The sequence below is a fragment of the Aquarana catesbeiana genome, linkage group LG08 (genome assembly GCF_042186555.1).
Source record: "Aquarana catesbeiana isolate 2022-GZ linkage group LG08, ASM4218655v1, whole genome shotgun sequence".
NCBI lineage: Eukaryota > Metazoa > Chordata > Amphibia > Anura > Ranidae > Aquarana > Aquarana catesbeiana.
The window spans coordinates 134220864-134235330 of NC_133331.1; the positions used below are offsets into that span (position 1 = coordinate 134220864).

Genomic DNA, 14467 nt, shown 5'->3' on the forward strand with positions numbered 1-14467 from the left:
GGAATTACAGACCAGTTAGCCTAACATCAATAGTATGTAAAATCTTGGAGGGGATGATAAGGGACTATATACAAGATTTTAGTAATAAGAATGATATCATTAGCAGTAATCAGCATGGATTCATGAAGAATCGTTCTTGCCAAACCAATCTATTAACCTTCTATGAGGAGGTGAGTTGCCATCTAGATAAAGGAAGGCCCGTAGACGTGGTGTATCTGGATTTTGCAAAAGCATTTGACACAGTTCCCCATAAACGTTTACTGTACAAAATAGGGTCCGTTGGCATGGACCATAGGGTGAGTACCTGGATTGAAAACTGGCTACAAGGGCGAGGGTGGTGATAAATGGGGAGTACTCAGAATGGTCAGGGGTGGGTAGTGGGGTTCCCCAGGGTTCTGTGCTGGGACCAATCCTATTTAATTTGTTTATAAACGATCTGGAGGATGGGATAAACAGTTCAATCTCTGTATTTGCAGACGATACTAAGCTAAGCAGGGCAATAACTTCTCCGCAGGATGTGGAAACCTTGCAAAAAGACCTGAACAAATTAATGGGGTGGGCGACTACATGGCAAATGAGGTTCAATGTAGAAAAATGTAAAATAATGCATTTGGGTGGCAAAAAATATGAATGCAATCTATACACTGGGGGGAGAACCTCTGGGGGAATCTAGGATGGAAAAGGACCTGGGGGTCCTAGTAGATGATAGGCTCAGCAATGGCATGCAATGCCAAGCTGCTGCTAATAAGGCAAACAGAATATTGGCATGTATTAAAAGAGATAAAACGATAATTCTCCCGCTCTACAAGACTCTGGTCCGGCCGCACCTGGAGTATGCTGTCCAGTTCTGGGCACCAGTCCTCAGGAAGGATGTACTGGAAATGGAGCGAGTACATAGAAGGGCAACAAAGCTAATAAAGGGTCTGGAGGATCTTAGTTATGAGGAAAGGTTGCGATCGTTGAACTTATTCTCTCTGGAGAAGAGACGCTTGAGAGGGGATATGATTTCAATTTACAAATACTGTACTGGTGACCTCACAATAGGGATAAAACTTTTTCGCAGAAGAGAGTTTAATAAGACTCGGGGCCACTCATTACAATTAGAAGAAAAGAGGTTTAACCTTAAACTACGTAGAGGGTTCTTTACTGTAAGAGCGGTAAGGATGTGGAATTCCCTTTTTACAGGCGGTGGTCTCAGCGGGGAGCATTGAAAGCTTCAAGAAACTATTAGATAATCACCTGAATGACCGCAACATACAGGGATATGTAAGGTAATACTGACACATAATCACACACATAGGTTGGACTTGATGGACCTGTGTCTTTTTTCAACCTCACCTACTATGTAACTATGTAACTATGTAACACCATCCCTACAGTCAAGCCCCATTTGGCTTTGGGGCTGTTTCTCTGCTAAAGGTACCGCCAAGGCAACAAAGGAGTGGCTCAAGAAGAAGCACATTAAGGTCATGGAGTGGCCCAGTCAGTCTCCAGACCTTAATCCTATAGAAAATTTTCAGGAGGGAGCTGAAACTTCGAGTTGACAAGAGGCAGGCAAGAAACCTTAAGGATTTAGCGAAGATCTGTAAAGAAGAGTGGACCAAAATCCCTCCTGAGATTTCTGCAAACCTGGTCACCAACTACAAGAAACGTCACCTCTGTGCTTGCCAACAAGGGTTTCTCCACCAAGTACTAAGTCATGTTTTGCTTGGGGATCAAACACTTATTTTACTCACTGAACTGCAACTCAATTTATAACTTTTGTCTCATGTGTTTTCCCTGGATTTTTGGTTAATATTCTGTCTCCATCATTTAAAATACACCCATTAAAAATTAAAGACCCTTCATTTTTATGTAAGTGGACAACTTTACAAAATCTGCAGGGGATCAAATAATTATTCTCCCCACTGTATACTGCTAATGCGAAAAGGTATTTAGCAGTTTATATTTACTAAAATAATTGCATGGGAAACAAAATATAGTGAATGCGGGGTCCTGGGTTTAGTAACACTTTAGGTCTTGAAACAGATGAATGAGCTGTAAAATTTGCATTCCTTGCTCAAGTGGACTCCCTCAATGCTCTGTGACTGGTTCCCTGAAGCCTCTTCTCTAAGGTTCTCTGGTTGGTTGTCACATGCCGACATTGTCAAGTACAATTCTGGACCAAAAGCCTTACATATTATGTGAGAATGGTGAGGGCTCATCCTCAACCCAAAGCACTGGGGAGAAGGGGAGGGCATTTAAAGCAGAGCATAACTAAAGCATTACAGCATATTCCTCTATCTCTAAGCTTAACAAGCATTAAACTCTTGCAATATGGAGTGGGGCACACTGCAAGGTTTTTTTGTGCAATTGCTAGAGTTTGGCTTTGAGAGTGATAATGAGTGCTTCAAGCAGCTGGAGGCACTTATTATTTTACATGGAGATTTATACATACTATACACTTGAATCAAGGTGTCTCAATGCTGCAACAACTCATGTGAGGAAAGGCAAATATCTCCCCACCTGTCATTTTAGGGAATTATCTGCCCATCTATGGCCAGTCTAAAGAAGCCTACAGTCATCAGAGAATATTCAAATTATTCTTGTCAGCTGGAGGACTGTTTGTCTACAGGCCCTCTCAGAAAGCAACAAGCATTCCCTGCTAAATGCCTTTATAGGTAGGAAACGTCTTTTAGCCATAATGAACTTTGTAAGACCAATTTACTGCTGTTTTCCCGAGGAAGGTTGTCGGTGGGGAATTCTCTTCAGTACACTCTTCTTAGGAAGAAAACACGTACATTTGCTTAACATGAATATAAATGTTTGCATATTGATCCTTCATTGGGTGACCTGCATTTAAAGCGGAGTTCCACCCTAAAGTGGAACTTCCGCTCATCGGATTCCTCCCCCCCTCCGGTGCCTCAATTGGCACCTTTCAGGGGGGAGGGGGGTGCAGATACCTGTATAATACAGGTATCTGCACCCACTTCCGGGAATAGCTAGCTGCAGCTAGCCACAAATGCCCGCCCCCCCCCCCATTGTGTTCTGGGAAACACACAGTTCCCACAACACAACGGGAACCAGTGTAGACGCGCAGAGTGACTCGCGCATGCGCAGTAGGGAACCGGGCAGTGAAGCCGCACAGCTTCACTTCCTGATTCCCTGACTGAGGATGGCGGTGAGGGCACCCGAGAGACGAGCGATCGGCTTCGGCTGCCGACATCGCTGGACCCTGGGACAGGTAAGTGTCCATTTATTAAAAGTCAGCAGCTGCAGTATTTGTAGCTGCTGGCTTTTAATATTTTTTGTTTAAGGTGGAGCTCCGCTTTAAAGTCTGTAGGCACCTTACAACTGAAATTATTGCTATTCATTTACTGCATGTTTCCTACAAAAGAGATTTTGTTTGAAATAGCAAAACAATACATCAAACACAACTTATTTTGCACTGCACTGATTGCTATACTGAACAGTTACCATTTCATGTGTATAAAGGTAACATAAAATGTTTTTAATATAGAATTCAGAATATAATTTGAAACCATCCTGCATTCATTAAATTTCCTACCTGACTATACAGCTCTACAGAAGACTCCCCTTTCAGCTGGTGTCCAGTAAGGTAGGTATTGTGAGAAGACTCAATAAAATAATATGAAAGGGGGAAGTGCAGATCATCTACATTTATCTGAGACTCATCATTTCTAGAAGCAAAATTATCTTTATCCATCAGAAACCTAAAAATATAGAGGAACATTAGCAAAGGATACAATATGAATGTGGCTATATCTTAATAAGTATGGAATGAAGAATGGGTACCTTGCAAACCCTTCAAAAGACATCAGTCCTTGCTGGCGCATACTAATGCTTGGCTCAAATTTCTTTACAATTAAAAAAAAAAAGGATTAAAACAATTAGTAAAGGAAACAAAATTATAGTGTGACTTAGGCGTTCTGCATGTCAATCAGTTTAAATCTACATATCAGCTCTGCATGTTAATATATTGTGGAGAAACAGTAATGATACTAATAACATAGGCTGTTCATTTTCTATATGCAGAAGAAAGCTCTCATAAAGAGACAAGACTGTATTTATTTATATAGTTCAGAAAATTTTGTAATCTTTTGACAAATTCACATAAAAAAAATTCATGCAAGTTCATGGCTCAGGGAACCTTACAGAAACCTGCACACAATTGGCCCGATTAAACAATTTATTCTTCAATTAATATACATAGCTGTTCAGGCATTGTTATGCAATTCAGATTTGTCCCTTATTTAGCTATACTTTGTTGTTCAAATGGCACTTTTGTTTAAGGGTCAGGGTCAAAGTTTATCTGAAGTTTGCTTGATGGTTCCTACCTCTCAACTGCCTGACCTCACACACTGCCCAACTCTGAAGTTCAAAATGTCAATTATCAATTTACACAGCTCAGACAAATTTGTATTTTTTTGACAGTTTCACATAAGAAAAAATAGTTAATGGCTCAGGGAACATTACAGAAAGCCAGTTGCAACTGATCTTATGAAACATTTTTTTGCTTCACAATTTCATCAGTTGGAAGGCAAGTGTCAAGTCAAGTAGTTGACAGGACAGGAAATGTCTCTATTGACCCAAACATTTAAGTTAAAGTGAAATTTCAGGATTAATCTAGCTTAAAATTGCTCCCCTTCTAAATCCTATACTAACTACCCTGTAGAAAAAGATGCTTATACTTACTATTCTGCAGACACTGAGTTTGAGTCAAGTGATCAGCTCCCAGCAGCTGGCTACAGGAAGAGGATGGACAGTAGATGATGGCTGCCCCATAGCAAGCTTATGGGTGATGTCACTGTCCAGGCATTTCAGCGGTTGTTGCTTCTCCCTCCTCTCCCCTGATGCTGGTCACTTGGGACATCATGTGACCAGACCACAGCATTCTCAGAATAGGTAAGTATAAGCATCTGTCTTCCACAGGGTAGTTAGTAGAAGAGGGTGTGGGAGCAGGTTTAAGCGTAGTTAGAATGATTATGGAATTCCACTTTAAGTGTCAGGATTTAAAAAGTTAAAAGAGAAGTGTGTGAATTAAAAAAAAAAGCAAACCTACACTCACTGCCTCTACACCGAGAACTGAGTGATCAAAGACACTGATTGCTCAGTTGTCGGGTCAGCTCTGAGCACAGAGCGGCGACTGTTTGTCACTGCTCTTTGCTCTGCCCCTCCAGTGCTCACTAGAGCACTGGATTGTGGAGGGAGTGGGAGCTGCTGGCTCAGCATGCTGAGAGGCTGAAACAGCTGCCAGTCAAGGAATTTGGGTGGGTCCCTCAGTGGAAGTATTGCCGACAGAGCATTAGCAAAAATGTTCCTTTAAATTAGGGTCAAATATATAACGTTCATAAATAGGGCGGCACAGTTATAATAATTTACGAATGGATATTCAGATTCTTGAATAGATTGATCATGACTGGTTCTCTTCTCAGGTTTTGTTACCTACCAGAGTTGTAAATACATTAATACACACACTAATCAGGACAGAAGCAGACTGGACTACCAGTATGTCTTTGTACTGAGAAGGTTAATCTGTACAAAAACAGGGAAAATAGTCAAAACCCCAGCATTGTAAGGTAATAGTGCTAACTGTACAAGAAGTAAAAGCAATCCAGCTTTATCTCAGCAAATAAAGGACATCAGCGTGCAATTTTAGTAACAATCAAAACGACAGAGATATGGCGTCCTGATCCTGAACATTCCAGACTGAACACATCCGCAATTCTCTTATTCCACTCAAGCATATAGCAGGAAAAGGAATCCTCATAGTGTGAAACTGCAAACTTTTATTGTCCCCAAAACACCCTAACCTTAGGCTATTGCACTTACACAAAGATATATTTAAAACAGCATTCAGGTAAAATATACACTGCTGGTGAAAGCAGTTCCGGTAATCTCACCACCTCAGAAAGAAACAGATTGTTCCTGGTGGTTCCCGGGAGAGACTCGGAACAAATCCCCAGTGCAGCAAGCCTTGTGGTCTCCCCTCCCCTACAGATCGTTCGTGGTGGTTTCCGGGAGAGACTCGGAACAAATCCCCAGTGCAGCAAGCCTTGTGGTCTCCCTTAAAGAGACCACATGGCTTGCTGCACTGGGGATATGTTCCGAGTCTCTCCCGGGAACCACCACAAATGATCTGTTTCTTTCTGAGGTGGTGAGATTATCGGAACTGCTTTCACCAGCAGTGTATATTTTACCTGAATGCTGTTTTAAATATAGCTTTGTGTAAGTGCAATAGCTTAAGGGTCGGGTGTTTTTGGGACAATAAAAGTTTGCAGTTTCACACTATGAGGATTCCTTGTCCTTCTATATGCTTGAGTGGAATAAGAGGATTGTTCAGTCTGGAATGTTCAGGATCAGGACGCCATATCTCTGTCGATTTGATCATTACTGAAATTGCACGCTGATGTCCTTTATTTGCTGAGATAAAGCTGGATTGATTCACTAAGGCGATTGATAATTAGGAGTCTGGTGAGTGCAATTCCTATAGGGAGTGGAATCACACGGTGTGGTGACGGTGGAACATTGCTGCAATGATATGAACTGTCTTATGAGAAATTACTCAACACCTGAACTGTCACAATACTTATATTTTTAGAGTGCTGGTTGCTCATATGCATTTTTTTTAACTATATTTATGTTTTTTTTTTTTTTTTTGAGCGCTGCTTAAGCTGGAAAGAACCTATTTCTTTTGAACTTATTTGCATTCTCCTTAATAGTGCTAACTGCTTAGCCATCATCAATTTATCTTTATTGAAGAATCCACTGACTACTGAAAGTAAGAGTGAGAGCTATGCTATGGAGCCCTTCCACCTGTAACCCCAACATTTGTCATGTTTTTGGCATGGTGGATTCAGAAAACATCTGTTTGCTAAATGAACATTCATCCATTCAGCTTCTGAAACAAAGATACATTACTACTGATTGTGTATAATTAAAGATCAATAAAACATACACATTTTGTTTATTTGAATACATATACTGATGACACTATACACATGATGTAAAATTCCAGTGTCAACATTAACAGTAAACATGATGAACTGCAGATGGGATTGTTTTATGACTGGCAGTTAAAGTTGCCCAAAGGAATGCACTGCTAATCATATCTAATTTCTCTCTAAATCATAGTAGAAAAATGTGTATAGATAAATGAGAGAAAGTCTGACCTGAATAATGCTGAGGACTTCATCATAGGTGTAGTGCTCGCCTTGGCAATTGACCAAGAAGTCATTAAACTGCTGTATTCCCAATCCAAATACACCAAGTGAGGTACTTTCTACTCCAGTGCCATTGGTAACAATACTGGCAGCAGCAATAGCATCAGAAATTTGTCTCTGGTTCTCTGACAACTGTTGTTTGCTGCGAATGAATAGACCCAAGTCGGATACATTCCTGGTCAATAAATCTACAACACAAAACAAGATACAATCAGATTTTCAGCTAATATCTTTTGTCTTACTTATGGGCTGCTGTGCTGTACAGTATTTTAAACAAATTGTTATCTGTTTTATACCACAAATCTGAAAGTTCAAACACAATCGTGCATTCCCATTCTTGGCTGAAAGGAGAAGGGTTCCAATTGGCCGCCGAGGAGGGAGGAGACGCACACCGGCGGAAGCCACCGTGATGCCTGTGGAGGAGAGCAGGGAAAGGGGAAGCCGCCGCCCGTGATGCCTGCGAAGGAGAGCATGGGAATGGGAAACCGCCGCCCGTGATGCCAAGAAGGAGAGCAGGGGAAGGGAAAGCCGCCGCCTGTGATGCCTGTGGAGGAGAGCAGGAGAATGGGAAACCACCGCCTGTGATGCCAAGGAGAGCAGGGGAAGAAGAAGCCGCTAACTGTTGCCTGGGTGAAGTGCTGCCCGCCATAGATGGGGTAAGTGCTGGTGATCCTGGTGACCTGGTGACCCAACCGACCAGACCGGTGGGGGGATGCTTAAGTGTATATACATAGCATGGTCAATTTTGATTTAACAGTTTGTCCACACAAATATGATTAAGTTCATTTACATAGTATGGTCTAAATCTCAGGGAGGGTTGATTAACAAACTGGGGAGTGCAAAATCTGGTGCAGCTCTGCAAAGAAACCAATAAGCTTCCAGGCTTTTTTTTGTCAAAGCTTGAAGTTATTCTAAAGGTTGTCTTTTTTTTAAATTAGAAACATGTTATACTTACCTACTCTGTGCAGTTTTGCACAGAACAGCCCCGATCATCTTCTATTTGAGTTTCCCACCAGCAGTCCTGTCCCCCTCCCCCATGCCGAGTGCCCCCAATAGCAAGCCTCTTGCTATGCGGACACTCAAGCAGGCTCACTCCCAAGCCACTCTCTTCATTTTCTATATACAGAAGACAGCTCTCATAAAGAGGCAAGCCTGTATTTATTTATATAGCTCAAAAATGTTGTAATCTTCTGCCTATAGATCCACTTTAATAGAAGAAGCTGAAGATAGAAGCTAAACAGAAACTTTCATCCACAGCTGCACCAGATTTTGCACTCTCCAGTTTTAGTAAATCAACCCCATTGTCTTGAAAGCAGAAGAAAGACTCTTTACATTTTTTTAGGGGCAAAGATGAATATGAAAGCAATGTGCACTGATTTATACAAATTCATTTTATCAATCCCTGAAACAAACCTTGTGGATTAGGAATTATTTATTTTTTCAATAAATAAGGCAGGACATAAATATTTTCTCAAGCCAAGGTCTAAATAGTTTTGTCCTAATAAGAGATCCTATCTACTATTTGATTTAGAAAAGGGCTGGTGACTTTGATGCTCTTGAATAAAAGTCCTTTATTGGGTTACATGGGTACGCGTAGCCTGTACCCATGTAACCCAATAAAGGACTTTTATTCAAAAGCATCCAAGTCGCCAGCCCTTTTCTGATTCAAGTACTACATTTTGGGGCCTGAATGTCCTGGCTAGAGCACCAGATCACAGTTCATAGATAGTCATATTGGCAGTGGAGCTGGGGTATCATTTTGCTTATCCTATCTCTACTATGGTTGTTGCAAAACTGCCTTACACATAGTGGATATAATTTGAATACTTTAAAAAAAAAAGATTCCATAGAGTAAGCATGCTTTCAAAAATACATATTTTAATTGTTTATTTTTATCAATTTACAAAATGCAAAGTGAGCGAAAAGAAGAAAAATAAAAAACAAATCAATATTTGACCACCCTTTGGCTTCAAACCGCGTTCAATTCTTCTAGATACACTTGCATACAGTTTTTGAAGGAACACAGCAGATAGGTTGTTCCAAACATCTTGTAGAACTAACCACAGATCTTCTGTGGATGTAGGCTGCCTTAATCCTTCTGTCCCTTCATGTAATCCCAGACAGACTCAATGATGTTGACATCAGGGCTCTGTGGGGCCAAACCATCACTTCCAGGACTCCTTGTTCTTATTTACGCTAAAGATAGTTCCTAATGACATTGGCTGTATGTTTGGGGCCATTGTCCTGCTGCAGAATAAATTTGGGGCCAATCACACGCCTCCCTGATGGTACGGTATGATGGACAACATTATTGTTTTCACATGATTGAATGATGGAAGTCAGCTGAGCTTCTCCTCATTTACTAAGCTCTAGAGCAAATGGCCTTGCAGAGTGCAACTGCCTAGTCTATTTGCCTTTAGCAAAATCAAGCCCTATGTGTACTTGTTCAGTGACCACAGCTGCCCCCAATATTTGGAAAAAGAGGAGTGACATGAGACAGGTTCCTGTATAAAGAAGGAATTTACAAAGGACCTTGAAAAGTTTGATCTAAGGATAATGTGAAACAATTCAAATGAGTCTATACTTATTCCAGAGTTGATATTTCTTGCCAAACTGGAGAATCAATCAGTTCAATCTAGGAGCCAAAAGAGAGTTTCAAGGAGTTATGAAACATGACCTTTGGCAACATTTAAAAATGCTCTGTAATTTTTAAGGTGGTTTGATAGCTTGACTAAAGGGATTTGTTTTGCTCTGCTTTCTTTGGATTTTTACATTTTAAATTAGTGAGTAATGACAATGTTGTTGCATGTTAGTATGTGACAAACCTAGGTCTGGTTGGACTCCACTGACATTCTCATCAATTGTCAAATTTGTGTACAGAGGGATGGATTTTGAACCCAAACGGTTGCAGGCAACAGCATATACGTCAAAAATATCTTTAAGGTCTTTCCGGCTTCTTACACTACAAATAAGAAAAAGAATATGGTAAACTAAATTACATGAGTTACATAGAATGTTTTATCAAAAGTGAACCCGCCAACCATTTTCATCTCTTAAGTAGAAGTGCTAGAAAGAGTCCATAAGCTGACTACAATTATCTTTATTTTAAATAGAGAAAAAAAACGCGCTAGAAAAGATATATCCTTGAATCAAACAAAAAAGCAGCAGCATGCAGTGCGACAACACAAAAGTCCAATATAATAAACAGAAACTGCGCTAAAAAAGAAGTGTCCAAAAGGCTTTATCTATGGGCATCCAACAGAAGCACTTAAGATCTTGCAAACACCATAATGTGTACACATAGACAAGGTAAAGTGCCCAACCACCGTGGCTGTAAATTGAGCTTACCGAACAGCAAGCAGTATGAGCAGATGGCTTACAACCCAGCCAGGGCCTTTTAGATGTAATTAATAATCCTGCTCACTCCAGGCTCAGATCGCCATTCCCTCAGTATATGAACCAAAAAAAAGAAAGAACAAGAGAACTGGCCATAGTGTAGTATGTCTGGACATCCAATAGGGGCATTTAGATTGCAGCAAACACCATGATGTGCACATAAAACCAAAGTGAGAAACCCGACCACCGTAGCTGTAGAATGTGCTTACCAAATCGCAAGCTGTAAAGGCAGATGGCTTGCGACCCAGCCTGGGCTCTTTGCAGATGATGATGGAAAGTTGGTAATTTCACTCGCTGCAGCTATGATATCCATTCCTCAATATACAGCCCAAAAAAGAAAAAAAATGGCCATAGTGTAATATACCCAAGGTAGCTTTAATAGAATACAGTATTGGGACTTTGTATGAGGCATGCAGCTGGGAAGATAACACAACATAATACTGGTAAGGATATCTAATGAGTGCACCATATATGCGACCGCATCGTATTGCATAGTAACAAGTTGTAAACAGTATAATGTAATAAATCAAGGAAACTTTATTTCATAGTAAGATACATGGTATTAAAACGTCATAAAATAGCATGATGGCATAGCAGCCTATTGCAGTCACAATGGTACCATAGTAAAAAATCATCAGACTATTAATTGCATGTAACTGCATCATAGTATTAGTAATGTCTGGTGAATGGACCACATTTGTGACTAAATGGCCTGCATGTATACAGAATAATATAGTAAAGCATATGAATACACGTTCCATAAAACTGATCCACAATAACAAAGTGGCCCAGCAACATAGCAGCACGATGTGGATCGCAATGGTGAGATAAAAAACAAATTCAAACTTATAGTTGTGTGTCTTCATAGTAACATAGTGGCAGTTGGTGGGGTCCAAACGGCATAATGTGATAGAAGTATAAGGAGGTTATTAGTGTGAATAGCATCTAAAAGCTCGATGCGTTTCATGGATCTTTCCAATCTTCAAAAATCCAGATGCAATGTAGCTGTCTATAAAAAATGTATAAGGAGATTTTCAGGGGGTGACCACAGGACAGGCAAGAAAAGATTGTAATAAGATCTTAAAGTAGCAATAGTAGCTTAAGACCATAATAGATTACTTACAAGGAACCTATGTAGATGGGTGGAGGGCACTGAGGGTGTGAACCTGTCAGGGATATAAGTCAGCAATCCCGGGAGCTGAGGCGGTACCTAAAGGGCAACTGGTGTTTGTGAGGGGCTTAAAACGTGGTGACCACATGTTCATAACCTATAAAAATGAGAATACTAAAAGTGACTATAAAATAAGACATAAATGAAATAGAATAGTTATCATTAAATGAGTATGTGTGGATACCAAAATGAACGAAAGGGTATAGCAGTTACAGTGTTTAGTAATTTAGGGGAATAAAGAGGGAGTGAATATGTACAAATAAGTGATAATGTAATGACCAATCAGGGGGAATGTAGTAGAGAAAGGTAAAGCTCCAGGGATGGAGACATGCATGCTACCCTATATATATTACATACAATGGTGGAATCCAGTGTAAGCGCTATTTAGGCTTGTACTTTTTTATTAAGGTTTTTAATTATACTGTGGATAGGATCATATGTTTTTCATTACAATTTTTATCATTTTGGCATCTTCCATCATTAGTACCTGTATGATTTAAAACATTTTTGTTATAGTTCTTTTTCTTTTTGGGGCCCCTTCCAGGGACAGGCATCTATTTATGACCAATATTATTATTTCTAACCCTGATTCGTTTTTACACTTTTGCGGACAATACCCTGTGGAGGGGGTGTGGTCGGCCTCTGGGTGGTTTTCCTTGCCGGGGTTCGCAATCCCGGGAGCTGCGATGCGCGCTGGGAGCCCTCCCCTTCCTCCCTTTGTACTTGTGATGCGGGGGCTGGGGCGGACATCCCATCACGCATCGATGCCACGCTCCCAGTGTTTTGCGTGTGACGTCGCCCTTGACGCCATCACGTTGACACTGTGCGCCATACACCTAAGCGTCTATAGAAAGCGCCAGCTGCGGGACGGCTTGTTTCCGCTTTGACAGCTAGTTTCCTTCTCTGTTTAGCCGCCCACGTGGCGTTGGCGGTTGCCTATTGGTGGCATTCTAGTATATCCCTTTCATGACTAAGCCTATTTTTGAAATTTGGTGTTTACAAGTTAAAATCCGTATTTTTTGCTAGAAAATGACTTAGAACCCCCAAACATTATATATATTTTTTTAGCAGAGAATCTAGAGAATAAAATGGCGATTGTTGCAATATTTTTTATCACACGGTATTTGTGCAGCGGTGTTTTAAACGCATATTTTTGGAAAAGTGACACTTTCATGAATTTTAAAAAATCCAAACAGTAAAGTTACCCCAATTTTTTTGTATAACGTGAAAGATGATGTTACGCCGAGTAAATAGATACCAAACATGTCACCCTTTATAATTGCACGCACTCGTGGAATGGCGACGAACTACGGTACCTTTGAATTTCCATAGGCGACGATTTAAAAAATTTTTACGGTTACCAGGTTTGAGCTACAGAGGAGGTCTAGGGCTAGAATTATTGCTCTCGCTCTGATGATCGTGGCGATACCTCACATGTGTGGTTTGAACACCGTTTACATATGCGGGCGCGACTTCTGTATGCGGTTTCTTCGCTGCGCGAGCTCGCGGGGACAGGGGCACTTTAAATTTTTTTTTTTTTTAATTTAATTTATTTATTTTTGTACTTTATAAATTGTGTTTAAAATTGTTTTTTTTTTTTTTTTACTTTTATTGCTGTCACAAGCAATGTAAACATCCCTTGTGACAGTAATATGTGGTGACAGGTACTCTTTTTTGGAGGGATGGGGGGTCTAAAAGACCCCCCATCCCTCCTTTACACTTCAAAGTATTCAGATCGCCGAAAACGGCGATTCTGAATACTGTGTACTTTTTTAAATTCGGCGCCATTGGCAGCCGAGTAAACGGGAAGTGACGTCATGACGTCGCTTCCGCATTTACAAGAAGAAGGCTGGAACGAAGCCGCTCGCAGCTTCGTTCCAGCCCGCCCCCAGCCGCCGAAGGCAGCCGAACGGACACCGGGCCTCCCGATCGCACGGGAGGCCCGGTAACAGCGGCAGGAGGCGGCGGGAGGGGGGGGATGTCCCCTCCCGCTCCTCCGGTATAACAGTCGAGCGGCTTTTAGCCGCATCGGTTGTTATACTCGGGTAGCCGATCGCCCGCTGAAAACAACGGTACCGGGATGATGCCTGCAGCTGCGGGCATCATCCCGGTATAACCCCGGAAAGCCGAGTACGCATATGTGCGTTCGGTCGGCGGGAAGGGGTTAAATATACTTCCCCTAGCTGGATACATATTCCCCGCTAACACTTCCTACCGGTGGCCATTCAGGTGGCATTTTGATGTCTTGGGAATCACAGGTAATATTATGGCTACTTTTTGCCTTCACTATTGCTGTTACACTCCCCCCTTCGGTACAGTCATACATACTGGAGCTTTACCTTTCTCTACTACATTCCCCCTGATTGGTCATTACATTATCACTTATTTTTACATATTCACTCCCTCTTTATTCCCCTAAATTACTAAACACTGTAACTGCTATACCCTTTCGTTCATTTTGGTATCCACATATACTCATTTAATGATAACTATTCTATTTCATTTATGTCTTATTTTATAGTCACTTTTAGTATTCTCATTTTTATAGGTTATGAACATGTGGTCACCACGTTTTAAGCCCCTCACAAACACCAGTTGCCCTTTAGGTACTGCCTCAGCTCCCGGGATTGCTGACTTATATCCCTGACAGGTTCACACCCTCAGTGCCCTCCACCCA

The 14467-nt window shown here is 41.1% G+C and overlaps 1 protein-coding gene across 5 annotated transcripts in view; it reads right to left on the reverse strand.

Annotated features, from left to right (window-relative positions):
- Window positions 1–14467, reverse strand: part of PLCE1 (phospholipase C epsilon 1) — a 945493-nt gene that overhangs the window by 235616 nt on the left and 695410 nt on the right. For all 5 annotated transcript variants that reach the window (XM_073596424.1, XM_073596420.1, XM_073596423.1 and 2 more), the window contains 4 exons: window positions 10049–10185; window positions 7173–7411; window positions 3796–3857; window positions 3548–3713 (listed from right to left, as the gene is read on the reverse strand). In XM_073596424.1, coding sequence (XP_073452525.1) covers window positions 3548–3713; window positions 3796–3857; window positions 7173–7411; window positions 10049–10185 — 604 coding nt within the window. The remainder of the gene's footprint in view (window positions 1–3547; window positions 3714–3795; window positions 3858–7172; window positions 7412–10048; window positions 10186–14467) is intronic.